At 40.9% G+C, this 12,797-nt stretch overlaps 1 protein-coding gene and 1 long non-coding RNA gene across 7 annotated transcripts in view; one reads left to right on the forward strand and one right to left on the reverse strand.

The window, feature by feature from the left end:
• The window catches only part of dis3l2 (DIS3 like 3'-5' exoribonuclease 2), a 289,590-nt gene that overhangs the window by 145,685 nt on the left and 131,108 nt on the right, over nucleotides 1–12,797 (forward strand). For all 6 annotated transcript variants that reach the window (XM_067995258.1, XM_067995259.1, XM_067995261.1 and 3 more), the window contains one exon: nucleotides 10,858–11,091. In XM_067995258.1, coding sequence (XP_067851359.1) covers nucleotides 10,858–11,091 — 234 coding nt within the window. The remainder of the gene's footprint in view (nucleotides 1–10,857; nucleotides 11,092–12,797) is intronic.
• Nucleotides 1–12,797, reverse strand: part of LOC137331456 (uncharacterized) — a 119,968-nt gene that overhangs the window by 16,832 nt on the left and 90,339 nt on the right. The gene's annotated exons all lie outside the window — the stretch shown is intronic.

Below are 12,797 nucleotides of genomic sequence, written 5' to 3' on the forward strand. Positions count from 1 at the left end.
GTGTTCGTCGTCATTGATGACATGTTGAAGGCTGCGGAGAACATGGCGTAGTTTCTCCGGTCCGGGGAAGTACTGGACGACAAAGGGTACTCTGTTGGTTGCGTCCCGTGTTAGTCTCCTGAGGAGGTCTATGCGATTTTTTGCTGTGGCCCGTCGGAACTGTCGATCGATGAGTCGAGCGTCATATCCCGTTCTTACGAGGGCGTCTTTCAGCGTCTGTAGGTGTCCATCGCGTTCCTCCTCGTCTGAGCAGACCCTGTGTATTCGCAGGGCCTGTCCATAGGGGATGGCCTCTTTGACGTGGTTAGGGTGGAAGCTGGAAAAGTGGAGCATCGTGAGGTTGTCCGTGGGCTTACGGTAGAATGAGGTGCTGAGGTGCCCGTCTTTGATGGAGATTCGTGTGTCCAAGAAAGAAACTGATTCTGAGGAGTGGTCCATGGTGAGCTTGATGGTGGGATGGAACTTGTTGATGTTATCGTGTAGTCTCTTTAGTGATTCCTCACCGTGGGTCCATAGAAAGAAAATGTCGTCGATGTATCTGGTGTATCGTGTTGGTTGGAGGTCCTGTGCAGTGAAGAAGTCCTGCTCGAACTTGTGCATGAAAATGTTGGCGTATTGGGGTGCGAATTTGGTCCCCATGGCTGTTCCCGTGTGTTTGGGTGAAGAACTGGTTATCGAAGGTGAAGACATTGTGATCCAGGATGAAGCGGATGAGTTGTAGGATGGCTTCTGGAGATTGGCTGTTGTTGGTGTTGAGTATTGATGCTGTAACCTGATGTTGTAAGATTCCTTACATCTAGTAAATAGTTAATGGAGATTGTGGTTGGTGTATGAGTCTGCAGTCCTAATTTCCATATATCACTAATATACTTGCTAACTGGAGTAGAGTCTCTGAGGAGACGAGATAAAACCGCTTGCACATTTTGTAAAGCCAGAAAGGAGATAGAATGTGTCGGTGCATGTTCTATCTCCTGCTGAGTAATTGACCGTGTTTAATTGCATAGTGGTTTCATTATTCTCGGGACATCTTCAAGGCCAGCTCCATATTTCCGAATGACATTTGTAACAATAGAAACCATGTAAGAATTGTTGCATTGCTTGTCTGTAAGTCCTTTTTAAAAATTGTAAAGAGTAGTGTTCAGCTTGTCATGGGCCATTTTGACATTTTATCAGTGCATGCTCAACTTAACCCAACTCGAATTACTTTCAGAACTTCCATTACCATGTTTTTCTGATCTTCAGGAAACCCTTCAAAGCGTAATTGGATATAAAGTTGTACATACAAGCTTTCAATAATTGGTTCCCTTACAACAAGTGATGGAACTGTGTATCAAAGCATCTGATTGCTGCCAAGTTAAAGAAACATGCAAACATTGATGGACAGGAAAAGACTGTCTGGTCCATCCAGTCGGTCCCACACAATTGTGATACCTTGTGCATCACAATATATACAGGCCCCACCCCACTTGAAACCACGTGATCCACTGGGAGAGGTGAAAAACCAGATTTAAAAACCCAGGCCAATTTGGGGAGAAAAAATCTGGGAAATTCCTCTCCAACTCCCTTAGGCGATGGAAACTAGTCCAGGAGATCACTCTGGCCTCGATAATGCTATGCAGTACTTACCTTTTGGACGAGGTGATCTCCGCCCCAGCCAGAAATGTCCACTGCACGAGCCGTCAGCCTGTTCCAGAGGTCCACTATTTTCTGGGAAAAGAACCACCTCCTGATATATGACCTAGATATAGCTTTATACAACTTAAAATTGTGACCCTAAGTATTGGAACAAATTGCCTACTCAAACACAATATATTCCCTTCATCATGTTATAAACCTCGATTAAATCACTCCTAAGTCTATGCTTCTCTAAAGTGTAGAGTCCCAGCTCTTTTAGCCTATCTTGGCAACTAAGATGCTTCAAACTGTGAATTAATCTGGTGGCCCTCCTCTGCTCCCTTTCCAAAGCCTCAATATCACCCACCATATGAGGAGACAAGAACTGGACACAGTAGTTTATAATTGGATGGAATCTTATTGTTAGTCATATTTTTCCAGGTAAAACACCAACAACTGTAACGGAGTCTCCATTGCTTTTCCTTGTTCAATTGTCCTTTGTGGATTGTATCCAAATCTCCATGTTCTTAAAGATAGACTGAATCCCATCAGATGACAACTCCAAAAGTAAGAATTGCTTCAGATGGTCCTGCTAAGAGGTTATTGGTTCATTCTGAAGCATATGTGTTTCTGTCATGTCCATGATTGTGCTTTCATTGGCACTGCTAACCTCCAAATATGACAAGCTGAGAACAGTATTCAGGCATACTTCAATTAATTTACTGTTATTTAATAGAGGCTCTGGTTTCATGAGAGACGTACAGGCATCCAGGACAGACTTTCGAATGGAAGTCCTCATTGTGTCTGTTGGCTCAACCTTGATGAGTTCCTGTTTTTACGTCAGCAATTCAGCCTTTCTGGTGAAATTGTAGCTATTCTTGGATTGGATAGCTCTGTGAAACGGGGCTACAGTATTGATCAAACTTAACTTTATTGTCCTTGACCTCAACCTTCATCTATTCTTTGCACAGTATCCTTAAATTTTGGCCCGCAACCACATCTGCAGTTGCAGAGCTCCGCTGTGTTTCCCTGTTTTCTTTGTCCATCCTCAGCAGGCAGGGCACACTGTCAGATAATAAATTCCACCATTTCCTGTCTTGCTTCTAGCTCAAGGTAACTGAGACTGTCCATAATATATATTGCCTGGGCAAATATTCTCTTCATTTTCTTATTATTATCTGGAACTGGTAGTTTCATGCTGTTCAGAATCTGATTCGCGTCACTTTCCAAGCACAAAGGAATGGTGTTAATGAGGTGCTTCAGCACAGCCATTGTTTCCAGGTGAATTTGATCATTGGTGATTGCCAGCTGCAGCAGAAGGAATCCTTTTATCTGGTTTGTAAAGGCTGGAGCTAGAACTTTGATGTGGAGATGCCGGTGATGGACTGGGGTTGACAATTGTAAACAATTTTACAACACCAAGTTATAGTCCAACAAATTTATTTTAAATTTCACAAGCTTTCGGAGGCTTCCTCCTTCCTCAGGTGAATGTTGTGGAAATGAAATCTTCGAATCCTACGCATTTATAAATCACAGAACAATACCTGGTGATTACTGCCCGTTGCCAAGGCAATCACAGTGAGCAGACAAAGAGGTGTCACCTACAAGGCCACCGAATATACAAACACCCCAAAAAAACGAGAGAGATAGGCAGAGACATAGAGACATCCAGAAGGAAGACAGCAAATGACCCGTTATATTAAAAAATAACATTTGTTCGCTGGTGGGGTTACGTGTAGCGTGACATGAACCCAAGATCCCGGTTGAGGCCGTCCTCATGGGTGCGCAACTTGGCTATCAATTTCTGCTCGACGATTTTGCGTTGTCGTGTGTCTCGAAGGCCGCCTTGGAGTATGCTTACCCGAAGGTCGGTGGCTGAATGTCCTTGACTGCTGAAGTGTTCCCCGACTGGGAGGGAACCTTCCTGTCTGGCGATTGTTGCGCGGTGTCCGTTCATCCATTGTCGCAGCGTCTGCATGGTCTCGCCAATGTACCATGCTCTGGGGCATCCTTTCCTCCAACGTATGAGATAGACAACGTTGGCCGAGTCACAGGAGTATGAACCGTGCACCTGGTGGGTGGTGTCCTCTCGTGTGATGGTGGTATCTGTGTCGATGATCTGGCATGTCTTGCAGAGGTTACCGTGGCAGGGTTGTGTGGTGTCGTGGACGCTGTTCTCCTGAAGGCTGGGTAATTTGCTGCGAACGATGGTTTGTTTGAGGTTGGGTGGCTGTTTAAAGGCGAGTAGTGGAGGTGTGGGGATGGCCATAGCGAGGTGTTCGTCATCATTGATGACACGTTGAAGGCTGCGGAGAACCTGGTGTAGTTTCTCCGCTCCGGGGAAGTACTGGACGACAAAGGGTACTCTGTTGGTTGCGTCCCGTGTTAGTCTTCTGAGGAGGTCTACGCGATTTTTCGCTGTGGCCTGTCTGAACTGTCGATCGATGAGTCGAGCGTCATATCCCGTTCTTACTAGGGCGTCTTTCAGCGTCTGTACGTGTCCATCGCGTTCCTCCTCGTCTGAGCAGACCCTGTGTATTCGCAGGGCCTGTCCATAGGGGATGGCCTCTTTGACGTGGTTAGGGTGGAAGCTGGAAAAGTGGAGCATCGTGAGGTTGTCCGTGAGCTTACAGTAGAGTGAGGTGCTGAGGTGCCCGTCTTTGATGGAGATTCGTGTGTCCAAGAAAGAAACTGATTCTGAGGAGTGGTCCATGGTGAGCTTGATGGTGGGATGGAACTTGTTGATGTTATCGTGTAGTCTCTTTAGTGATTCCTCACCGTGGGTCCATAGAAAGAAAATGTCGTCGATGTATCTGGTGTATCGTGTTGGTTAGAGGTCCTGTGCAGTGAAGAAGTCCTGCTCGAACTTGTGCATGAAAATGTTGGCGTATTGGGGTGCAAATTTGGTCCCCATGGCTGTTCCGTGTGTTTGGGTGAAGAACTGGTTATCGAAGGTGAAGACATTGTGATCCAGGATGAAGCAGATGAGTTGTAGGATGGCGTCTGGAGATTGGCTGTTGTTGGTGTTGAGTATTGAGCGATGCCGTCATCGTGAGGGATACTGGTGTAGAGTGCCGAGATGTCCATCGTGGTGAGAAGTGTTCCTGGTTCAACAGGTCCGTGGGTACTGAGTTTTTGTAGAAAGTCTGTAGTGTCGCGACAGAAGCTGGGGGTTCCCTGCACGATGGGTTTCAGGATGCCCTCGATGTATCCAGAGAGGTTCTCACACAGGGTTCCGTTGCCTGATACGATAGGACGTCCGGGTGTGTTGGCTTTGTGTATCTTTGGGAGGCAGTAGAAGTCTCCCACGCGGGGAGTACGTGGGATGAGAGCGCGTAGGATGCTTTGAAGGTCTGGATCGAAGGTCTTGATCAGTTTGTTGAGCTGGTGGGTGTGTTCTTTGGTCGGATCTGTGGGTAACCGTCTGTAGTGTTCCTGGTTGTCCAGTTGTCGGTATGCTTCTTTGCAGTAGTCCGTTCTGTTCTGTCTGACGATGGCTCCTCCTTTGTCCGCTGGTTTGATGACGATGTTGCGGTTGGTCTTGAGAGCTTTGATGGCGTTGCGTTTTGCTCGGGTGACATTCTGGACTGTCTTCTGAGTGCGGCTGATGAATCTGTCATAGACGCATTTCCTGACAGCTTGAGCATACATGTCAAGCTGAGGGCAGCGACCCTCTGGAGGAGTCCAGTGTGACTCTTTCCTCTTCGGTGGCTTTGTGGGTGACACCTCTCTGTCTGCTCACTGTGATTGCCTTGGCAACGGGCAGTAATCACCAGGTATTGTTCTGTGATTTATAAATGCATAGGATTCGAAGATTTCATTTCCACAACATTCACCTGAGGAAGGAGGAAGCCTCCGAAAGCTTGTGAAATTTAAAATAAATTTGTTGGACTATAACTTGGTGTTGTAAAATTGTCTAGAACTTTGAGGCAGCAAAGGATTTATTTTTGATGCTTCACAGTAAATGGGTTGTAGGGTTGGTTCATTGTAATACAGATCTGATTACCTGAACTGATGAGCATATTCTTTGGTTGTATCACCAGCACTTAATGTTTCTCTCAATAGTAGTATGCAGCATACCACACAAACCTTGGGTGATGCAAAAATCACTAGTTTTTTTAGTACATGGACAAACTTGTAATTAATTGGGTAGCTCATTCTCTGTTTCGTCATCGGATATCAAGTGGATTATTTGGCCTATTATTTCTATTATTGCTGGGTTCACTTTGGATTCTTGGATGGGCAATCCACAAATTGAAAAAGGATATCATAAGCAGTAGAAATTTAATGGGAGAATAAATTCTTCAGTGTAGGTTCTGGGTTCCCCTTGGTTATCTGATTATGTATGAATTCTTTCACTAAAAAGACCCAATGCACAACAGAATATCCACTTTATTTTCTCATGTAATATTACACAAAGCATAAGGAGCATAGTACTTAAATTGGCCTCAACAAAGCAGCCTTGTAATACACATGATCCTCACACACATTTCCCAGTGTCAGCACCACATAGAAATGCTGTTTGATCCCTGGTTGGGACATTGATAGAATCTCATCAAAAGCTTCCTTGATAAACCAATCGCCCAGACCAGCTACTTGCATTTCCATTGAAGCCAAGCTTTTGTTTTAGTTACGGGTCGGTCTAAGTGATCAATGCCATAATCTTTAATAAAGTACCAGCAGCAACTTACTGTGTTTGACAAGATAATTGCGACAAGACGCCTTCTGAATCGGTGCATCCCAGTTCTTGCAGGGACTGAGACATCCTCAGGTTAACGTGTTCACCATTATTGAAAGGCAATCCATGATTGTCCCAACAAAGTTTCCACTTTGCTAGTCACCATTTTATGTAAATCAAAACTCGGATATCCAAGCTCCTTTGCTTCCTTACAAACCAACAATTATAATTTCACCACTATAGTAGTGTATTACTTTGGGGAAAAAAGGTAGTTACGGTTTTTGACTATAATTTCAATGTCTTTGATTTTTGCAGCAGGTGATAACGAGATGATAATTTGAGCCTGTTATAACGACAACATAACAGGTGATAATTAAAGGTACTTTGCTTCAAAATCAATTAATCTCTATCTCCCACGGGTTATCAAGACCAAGTGTAGACTTTACTTCAAGCGGATTATACAATGGGGGATAATTCGAACAAGACACATCAATGTAATTCAGGCCCCATTTTAAAGTTATGCATTCTGTCCTTAATTTTTATATACTCTTATTTAACAATAAATAATAAAATAAAATCGAATAGCAAAACTTACAACGATTTGGGAAGCAGATGGATAGAGTTGGTTGGTTGGAGTATAGGTGATTGTACCACCTCGCCCCACACTGATTACATTTTCTGCAGTCTACCTTTTCCCCGAGGCATGTCTCCTGCCCCCGTCACTTTTTTTGTCCCCCAATTGAAATATTTTCCAAACTTTTACCTCTGCCCTTCTCCCTTTTCTTGTGTCCACTTTTTTCCGTGTGCCCCCTCCCTCTCTTTTCTATGTCTCCTCTCTTTAACACGGGCCTACCTCTCCTCTCTTTTCCACAGGCCTCCCATCCCCGTCCTTTTACACGTATCCTCTTCCCCTTTGTGTATGTTCCTTGCCCCATTTTCCCCCTCCCCGCTCCTTGCCCCATTTTCCACCTCCCCGCTCCTTTGAATAAAGTTTTTAAAGTTTGCCCTCCTGCCTTTCAAATAAGTTGAAGAAATTGCTATAAAACAAGTAAAGATATTCCATCAATACACCTGACTGGGGAAAATGTGTATGCTGCACATGCTCAGACTGCACAATGTCAATTTAGCTCAGTGTCACTGCTCTGGGCAAAAATATCAAGTTTATGTCCAGTTTTTTTGGAGAAGCTGAGCCCTCCAAGTGAAAATGTTAAATTAAGATAAAATAGATAATTCAGTGGATAAGTTTAATCATGTTATTGTGAAATGTATTTTAAAAAAATTTATTTCATCTGTTATTTTGGAGTTTGGAAATTTCAGTTGATGAGAAAAGAAAGGTGGTTGAAAATTTTTAGAAAACATTTTAAGCGATTTGTGGAGAAACGGTATTGCAGTACCCTCTGGTGGCTCGGTTCTACAATTAGAATATTGCGTTTACATAGGTGGTTGCCATTATAAATGTGGACATAGGAATTTATAATGGTAAAATCAACAATGTGACAACAGGTAAGGTTTGTAGACGGGAAATGTGCACAGATAAGATTTTTAATATATTTTGGATAGATATATTCATTGAGGGCAGGATCAGGCTCAGCTATGATGCCCCCATGGTGAATAGTCTGCTGAACATTATCTTGTAAGGAATCTTACAACACCAGGTTATAGTCCAACAATTTTATTTTAAAATCACAAGCTTTCGGAGATTATCTCCTTTTTAAAATTTTAAAATAAAATTGTTGGACTATAACCTGGTGTTGTAAGATTCCTTACGTTTGTCCACCCCAGTCCATCACCGGCATCTCCACATCATGAACATTATCTTGGCTTTGCTTGCAAATTGGGAGTGGGAGGGAAATGTCATTTCAGCATGTTCTATTTTCAAAAGCTTCAAATAAAAATCATGGCAATTGCAATATTATGAAGATTCGACTTTTTAAAAAGAATTTAATGGCGTTTTTCCTTTCAATGTATACCTCTATATTAGTAGGGTTTATATTGGCTTAAAACTGCATTTTCCTTTCCCAATTTCATTGTGCTGATCTCTTTTGCTTGCCTTAACAGCATTATTATTGTAGGCATGCTGAACTTGTGATATCAGTGATTTGCCCAAGATGATTGCTATTTGTATGTTCAGCTGTTATATTTGTTGTAGCATAGCAAGTGCAGTCCTACTTGTTGGAACCTAACTGAACAGTTAAAGAAAATAATGGTCTTGATGATATTGTATTCTATACTGGAATTTGTGAATAGTTGCAATTTAATAATTCTTTGCCTGCCCAAATGGGACACCAAGTGCACAAGTGTGTTTAGTTAGTCCAGTGAATCAACTTCATTTAGCTATGTTTAAATCAATTTCAGGTTTGAACCTGCTCTATTCCTAGTAGTTTAACAAAAACTTTTTTTTTACGCCATACTCTCTGGAAAGTTTATACTGATTTCATCAGACCAAAAAAAAGCTGGCTAAAACTCAAATGCAACAAAATATCACAACATTGCCACTCATTAAAAGGAAGTATAGAAAGAATAGCTGTTGGTGGAAGTTAACTCCCAGTTTATATTTAAAAAATACATGGTCAAAAAAATTATCCTTGATATTTAAAAAGAAACACTGGGTTGAGTCCCCTCCTTGTTCCTAGCCCACTCCAGAACACTACCGATCGGAAGGAATCTGAAGTAGCAACATTGAAAACAAAGGGAGTTGTCACTTCAGACATGTCTAGGAAATATGCAAGCAACTTGATATACAGAACATTCAACTTAAAACTGCTCACCTATCAGGAACAGCATCATTAGAGTAATTCTGAACTGCTAAATCAAACACCTAAAACAGAATTTTACAAAAAAAAATACAAAATGCTTGACCTGTTATCTCTTTCTCTGTGATTTTAAAAAAAACTTTCAAAATGCACTACTTAAAACAGTATAAAGGAATCAGGGCAGTCATTTGTAATGTACAGAGAAACTCCTCAGGAACAGGAAGGGAAACAAGAAGCGCATTTTTGAGCAAATAAGAGGAACAAGGGTGTGACCACTTTGAGATGAAGGGGGTCATCTCGTACTTGAGAGTGCTGGAATAGTGGAGATATGTCATCTGATCTGAACTGATTTCACATCAGTTTTACAGAGGAAAGTGGAAGCAGGACTGTAGGAGTACCTGAGGATATAGCAGAGCCATGACGAGGGTTTTTTTTAAAAAATGAATGGGACTAAAAATACATTAGGTATAATTATGCCTTAGGCATAATTTTCTAAAAACTTTTGGAGGTGTGAATTGTGCCAAAGGACTAAAAAGTGGCAAATGTTGGATAGCAGTGAAAGAACTTGCATCTATTTAGCGTTTTTCACAACCTCAGGACGTCCCAAAGCACTTTACAGACAATTAAGTACTTTTGAAGTGTCGTCACAGTTGTAATCTAGAAAACGCAGCAGCCAATTTGCAAGGTCCCACAAACAGCAATGAGGTAACGACCAGGTAATCGTTTTCTTTTTAGTGATGTTGGTTAAGGGACAAATATTGGCCAGGACTCCCCTGCTTCTCTTCGTAATAGTGCCATGGGATCTTTTATGTCTGCCTGATAGGGTTTAACATGCCCCCTCTGTACTGCACTGGTGTGTCAGCCTAGATTTTGTGATCAAGTCCCTGGAGTGGGACTTGAACCCACAACCTTCAGATGCGGAGACGAGAGTGCTACCGCTGAGCCACGGCTGACATCTAGTCAATTATGTGTCCATGCCATATGACCCATTTCTAGCCGCTGTGCACCTACCCCATATCCCACCAAATGTCGCGCTTAAAAAAACTGGCTTCAGGCCTGGGAACTGGAACTGGGGATAGAAGGGGTGCTGCGTGAAGCCTGGAATTGGTCAGGTCAGGAGCAAGTCAGGCCACATCCTCCTAGGCCTGCCACCGATTCTGCTTTCTTTCATGTCAACTTCAGTGCAAAAACTGAATCTAGTACCTATTTTAAATTGTTTATATTTGTAATTTGCATGATATTTATATCTTTTTAAAATGGATCTTGACCTACAAAGGCATAAGTCTTGATAGATTTTAAAACCAAACTGGCAGATTGTAGCCTTAAAATGTCAGTGCTAATTTTAAAAGAACCGTGCATCTTGCAGCTTGACAATCAAAATTTTAGTCCATGCATTTGTGAAGCCTCAAACTGTATACAAGAAAGGTTTGGATCATCATTAATGCATACAAATATATATGGTGTGTATTTTATTTGAAGAGAATATTTGTACATTTTATAATGACTTCATAGATGTATCTTTATTGAATCAAAGAAATAATCTGTTGTAATATGAAAACAGTAGTGCGTACAGAAAGAGAGCATCTACAAACAGAAACAAATTGATTACTTTGTCTCAATGAGCAAATTAAAGCAACTGCTTTTGTTCCCCTCTTAATGGTTTTAGAAGCTCATTGGATAAGGTTTTGTTATATTTTAAAGTGTGCATGTTTTTCATTAGTCATTCCATTTCTGAGCGATGTGATGAGGCACTGGATAAATATGAAACTTTTATTTTAAAAAAAGTTATGTTTCTCAAATTTTATTTTGCAGATCCTTAGTCAATGGTATGGCCGAACTATTATTCGCTCTTGCGTAAAACTGAGTTATAATCATGCACAAAGCATAATTGAGGATCCAGAAAAGATATTCACAACTGAAGAACTACCACCTGTTTCACCTGAGCACTGTATTACAGAAATAAAGACTGCTGTAGTAAACCTTCATAGCATCGCCAAACATCTTCGTAGGCAGAGGTTTGATGGGGGTGCTTTACGGTTGGACCAGGTGAGCATCTTTTATTTGGTAGAGAATACACCAAAGAGTTCTATTTACAACACTCTCAATATAAAAGCGTTGTTATGATATTCATATTTTAAAAGATTAAATAATGTCTGAACAAGCCTTTAAGGTAGATTTTAGATTCATATTCAATAAGGTTTTAAAAGCAATGCCTCAACATGTTTGTGCATAACTGACCGTGGACATTTTTAAGTTAGCTATTACAGGGACTACGGGACTACCAAGTACATGGTACAGAATTTTAAAAAAAATTAAATGGCACATTATGTGGGAACACTAAAGTTCAGGACTACAGATTGGAAGGATGCAGATCCACAGATATTCTACCCCACGTACTGCTCGGCCATGTTGGTATGGGAACTGCTGAGTGAAGTCATGTGTTTCTTCACAAGGAGGGAGGATCCTCCTTGCACTGTAATTATACAACTTTTATCAGACAATTCACAGTAGCAATGAAGAAGTCCTGGGAAGCAACTTATCAACCTGTTCTTCCTTTCAGCAAGGCTAGTGCGTGGCTTGGGAAGAACAGGGGGAAAAAAAGGAAGTCTTGCCCTTAAAAAATAGTTGATAGTAAAGTAGGGAGTGTTATTTTTGTTTTAAACCATGATGCCAAAAGCTGAAAATAAATCCTTTCGTCTTAATTCCTACTTCCCACAGTCTATATTTGAAATATTTGGGTATTCCAAACTAGAAAGTACATAAGGAAATGATATTCCTGTTCGTTGGCTTACATAATCTAGATTTCAGGCATCAAAAGTCTTTTTTTTGTATGCAGTCATTCTAACCATGTCCATAGTACTCAACATAAATCTAACCAAGTGCCCTGGAAGCAAATTGACAAACAGGCATTATCTAAAAATTCTTCTGAAATCTATTTTCTACTATCCACTGATAGTTCAAAGGTTTCTTGTGCTTAAAAAAAAATTGAATTGTACAGTAATTCGAATTATCAGATAATTCAATTAAATGGCTTTGAATTAGGAGTAGACTACATTATCTAGTACTTAATAGAATGGCTAAAGGCATATTTGCCCCATTTTGCATAATTCACATTTTGATATGCATCAGATTTAGTGCACCAGTGTTTACTGACCATTTTGCCAACTATATCATTCAAAGGAATTTATAAAACTCCATTTAGACATGTTGAAAAATCTTGCATGTTTGCAGCCATAATGAGCAGTTTTCTAAAAAAATATATATATATAACGGTCTTTTTGACTGTCAGACATTACACCCACAGAGCAGCTTTATGATGCCTGAACTTGAAATAGTACTATTTTGACAGAATGTGATTTAAAATCATAATGGTTTATTAATCCACATCTTGTAGAAGCTTTGCAGCATTGTGTAAATTGCTCTTTGTTTTATGTATTCAAAGTACAGCAATTTTTAGTTTGGCATCTTGAAAATCAGTTTACATATAATTGTGAAACATGATTCAAAGGTTCAGATGAATCGTCATACAGTTTACACATTCTCTAGATGTGTGAGGAAGATTTACAATTGAGGCAATGTTGAGATACTGTACTCGGGTGAATTAAAATTTTTTTAAAAGGTATGGTTTTGTAGTGGATTTGTTGAAAGTGGATGTCAGTAGTAATCTTTGAATATGTATAGTACCTTCAATGTCGTAAAACATCCAAAGACACTTCACAGGAGCGTAATCAGTCAAAAAAATGACATCTAGC

This window comes from Heptranchias perlo, chromosome 13 (genome assembly GCF_035084215.1).
Source record: "Heptranchias perlo isolate sHepPer1 chromosome 13, sHepPer1.hap1, whole genome shotgun sequence".
In the NCBI taxonomy this organism is placed as follows: Eukaryota; Metazoa; Chordata; class Chondrichthyes; order Hexanchiformes; family Hexanchidae; genus Heptranchias; species Heptranchias perlo.